Source organism: Nicotiana attenuata, chromosome 12, assembly GCF_001879085.1.
Source record: "Nicotiana attenuata strain UT chromosome 12, NIATTr2, whole genome shotgun sequence".
In the NCBI taxonomy this organism is placed as follows: Eukaryota; Viridiplantae; Streptophyta; class Magnoliopsida; order Solanales; family Solanaceae; genus Nicotiana; species Nicotiana attenuata.
The window spans coordinates 23,676,590-23,681,019 of NC_032000.1; the positions used below are offsets into that span (position 1 = coordinate 23,676,590).

Genomic DNA, 4,430 nt, shown 5'->3' on the forward strand with positions numbered 1-4,430 from the left:
AATTATTTAAAAAGAACGGTTGGTTAGGCCAAGTATAGAAGAGCAATTCCAAAAAGGACCAACTCCATGATGAAAACAGTGGCTGTTTAGTCGTGCAGAAGAACTAGTCTTACTGCTATTCAAATTCTTTTAATTTTGAGATAATTTAAAGGTCGATAAAGTAAAATTTTAATTGAGCAAAGATTATTACAATCCATGAATCATAGTCCAAGTGTGTACGAATTAAATCAGACGTAATGTTTTTCGTATTAACATGGTAAAATAAAATACCACTTTTAATAGTTTTACAGGCTAAAAAGCGTACAAAGAACTCAGATTTACTCAATACAAGTAACGAATTCCAACAAATCAAACACAATTATGAATTCCACAATTGCACAAGCAAGTGAAAAGATATCATTAGGAAAAACATTTCCTATCAGTCCTCCCAACTCACCTCACAACAAGTACTACCAAAGAGAATCAACATTCATTTATCAAGACAATACAGCAGTAGTACTCTTCTTTGTTTTCCTGCTTGCATAAATTTTAGCATATAAGTTCTTGGTTCTGATCGTTAGCAGAATATCTAATCCGAACCCAACGATGCAAGCTATAGACATCACTATGAATACTAGCCTGTAGCAGTGAGCGCCTACACAAGTGTTGCCACCACCAGCTGTTTTTGTAGCCTCAGCATCATATAACAGACCCGCGAGCAAACCAGAGAAGAGAAATGAGCCGAGTGGAAGGTTGAGTATTAGGACATTATAGATAAGGCCGTAATATTTAAGACCAAAGAGTTCGGAAGCAGTTGGAACAGTAACAGCAAGACGAACTCCATAGCAAATTCCAACGACGATAGAGCCAACGTAGAGTGATCCTGGCATAGCTATTGCCATTAAGATGTATCCTACAGCCATTACAATCTGTGAAGCTGCATTCCATATTGGCCTTGGCATTGCAGCTTTCCTGTAAACAAAGAAATTAAGATGCTATAAAGGAACTGAAACCCCATAAAATGGTACAAAACCAAATTAAGTACATTCTTGTCACTTTCTAGGGGGGAAATGATTTGAAAATTATAAGCATTTGTTTAGACATGCCAAGATGGAGAAAAGTGTACCCTATTCCAACTTTAGGAAGTTTTATCTTAAAAGCCATGCATCTATTGGTCAGAATGGTCCACACCTTTCCGCTAGATTTTAATGCATTTTCTAATCTTTCTCAGATCTTGTTGAGAACATTAAGATAGGAATTCTTTTAGAAGTAGATCTTTCATAAGCAAGGAGTACGTCACAAAGAAAAGGACTTTTCCAACTTTTATGCAAAGGCATTTTCAATGCACATAAAATATCTGCCAATCTATGTCCCACCTTCTTTAATTATTACTACTACTAGTCTAACACAAAGAGGAGCCCTCATTCTATGTATCCATTACTATGATTCCTTATTTAACCAATCGTACTTGGCAAGAATTTTTACCAATCTGGTTACTTTGGTGAACCTTTATAAGTCCTCACATCAGTTTGAATTAGTTTGTACGCGTCCAATTTCAACAAATTCATCTTGACTAATTTCAAGAATTACTTGGTTCATAATTTCTGAAACTACGAAATTTTTACTGCTTTGATAACCATACCTACCACTAGCTGCACGGCCCACTAGGTTTAACTTAGAAGAAGAGAACAAAATTAAAAGAGAATGGTAGTAGGTGGGCTCAATTAAAGTGCCGCACTTTTCTTCTCCCTTTTCCTTCCACTCAAATATCTTCCAACCAAACTCAGCTTCTAAGTTTAACATAAGTTACTTTAGAAAATGAAACTTTATGACATACCTATAAATTCATACAAACGTTACACTGTCCATTATTACCCAATTAGCCAAAGGTAAATAAGAATGCATGATTTTAAAGCAAATATATATAGAGTCATATCTCTCTATAACAATATCGCTATGTAACAGATATTTACTATAAAAGTCAAGTTGTTTATGGAACCAATTTTCATAGAAAATTTTTATTTTGTGCTTCACATAACTGACACTAGTTGTGTGAGTCCTCTTTATTGTCTTACAATTTTGTGGACCCAAAAGTGTAAGATATGGGATCACAAATTTGTGAGATAAAAATAGGCCTCACACAACTCGTGTCAGTTAGGCACACCATAAAACTTCTCATTTCCATACTACGTTATAATATATGTTCTCTATAACAACACTTCGCTATGACATCCAAAAGAATCTGGAACAAATGAGTAGTGTTGGAGGCAGGATTTTCGCTAAGGGGGTTCAAAAAGAATAAAGTTAAAAAAAATTATAGCTAGTGGGAATTGAACCTATGACCTTACAAAGATTTTGAACCCCCTTGACTACTAAGCTACACTTTTGAGTTGTGTAATATAGAGGTAAAAAACAGATTTTGCTTTATATATACAGTGTAATGGCGAAGGGAGCTCGTGTGAAACCCTTCCGCCCCTGTAAATAGGCTGTTATAGAGAGGTTTGACCAGACTTAAATCTAGAGCAGGAGCAAACTTAAAGCAACATGTACTACTAAAAGTAAATACTACTCTAACTATTAAGTAACCAGTATAATTATGGAAAGAGTAAACTTACTTGATAAAGTATTCGGAAACAGAGCCGGAAAGAATGCGACCGAAAAATCCCCAAATGCTAGTGAGAGAGACGAAAATGGAAACATCAGTATATCCCAAAGCTAATCCCATTTGTCCCAAGTTGTTCATCACAGCCAAACCAGTTCCAACTCCACAAAGAAACGAAACAAACAATATCCAGAAATCCAGTGTCCTTATCGCCTCAAATATCGTATGATCTTCTCCAATTTCAGGAACCCTTCTCTCCATTTCCGCCGCATTTTCCTCCTTCACTACAACGACCTCCTTTTTCACCAGTAATGGCTCTACAATTTCATTTTCATTGCCTTCAACATCAAAATTTTCTGAATTGGACCGGATAAAGTTTTTCACCATTAAATGAACCGGAATGAACAAAGGGGAAGCTAAAAGGATTAGGAGTATAGCTGCAAATATTTGTGAAAAAACTTTTCCATGAGTCCCTGAAACGTCAAAAACTAACAAATAAACCGCTATGATAACGGCAATGACGTTAATGACACCAAAATATTTAACTTCTTCCTTCTCTTCAGCGGGAGTTGAGGAAGGCGGAATTTCACGGAGAAATACAATCGCCGATAGACAAACGGCGAAAGGGACTACAGCGAGCAAGAGAAGAAAAGTTGAAGGGTCACTAGCGAAAAGCGCCGAACAAATATCGGTGAAAATAGCGGTGCTTAAACCCACGTAACCTTTCAAAATTCCCGTTACAGGTCCTCTGTTTTTTCGAAAATTACGAATACACGTCACCAATATGGCGGTGTTCATCCATGTAGTACTGTTACCTCCCATGCATAAAAATATACACATGACCCAGTACGGAAGTGGCTTAATTGTGCCGCTAACGACAAGCCATTGAACGCCGTAACCGATGAAGCCTTCGATTGAACCAATGAGTAGAATAACGGGAGTAGAAAGTCGGTCGGAGGCAAGTCCGGCGAGTATTCCGAACGCTTTCCCGACGTCTTTAGCGACGGAGAGGTTGTTTAATTGGAGCTGAGTAAGGGCCATTAGAGACTTTAAAGCGTCGGAATAGTTGGAAAATGTGTAGTTATTGCCGGAAATGGCTTGTACCCAAACAGCGGCGACGAAGCCGAGCCATTTTCCGACCGGCGAATTGTAAGAATATTTGAAAGTCATTAAAATACAAAGAAGTGAATGAATGAAAGCTGAAAAAAGTGAAAAAGATTTAGGGAGACAGAGACTTTGGTTCGTATTCTCTGATTCTGAGGGTGCATAAGATATGATTTATTATATAGAGAAAAAAACTTTTATTATCATGATCAAGTGGCTAATTTTTAATTACTAAAAATATGTAGTTGTCACGTTGATTAGAGTTGTTTCTACGAAGACACGTACAAGTTGCCTCATCCCCCTTTTTGCAATTAGAAAACGATTTTTAAGTCATTTTCCCTTTTTCTGTTTGAGTTTTTTTTTTTTTTTAAAAAAAAAAGGTTGCCAGAGACTAAAGTATGCTTTTATTTTAGTAGATCATAAATTCATAATAAATCCAGATGGTGACAATATCAAGAGATAGAATATGTGTGTACAAAATTAGGCGTTGCTCTACTACAATGAATGCAATTCGAACAACCGAAATTGCCTAATATGAGTTTTAATTTATATATATTGACAGTTAAAATATTACAATTAAATTACCTATAAAGTAAATTATATGTAAGTTTTGATGATAAGCATTAATAATAATATTACTTGCTATACGAAAGTTTTGGCTCCGTAAAAAAAAAAATACTTGCCAAAAGATCAAATTCGAGGTCGACTTGACTGAATAAAAGTTTTTATATCAGGTTCAAGATTC

General features: G+C 36.0%; 1 protein-coding gene across 1 annotated transcript; it reads right to left on the reverse strand.

Annotated features, from left to right (window-relative positions):
• Nucleotides 260-3,858, reverse strand: LOC109235442 (protein NUCLEAR FUSION DEFECTIVE 4-like). Its single transcript, XM_019401556.1, has 2 exons — nt 2,595-3,858; nt 260-951 (listed from the first exon to the last, which is right to left on the reverse strand). Exons 1-2 carry the CDS (start codon nt 3,749-3,751, stop codon nt 477-479), a joined length of 1,632 nt encoding a protein of 543 aa, XP_019257101.1. The 5' UTR covers nt 3,752-3,858; the 3' UTR covers nt 260-476.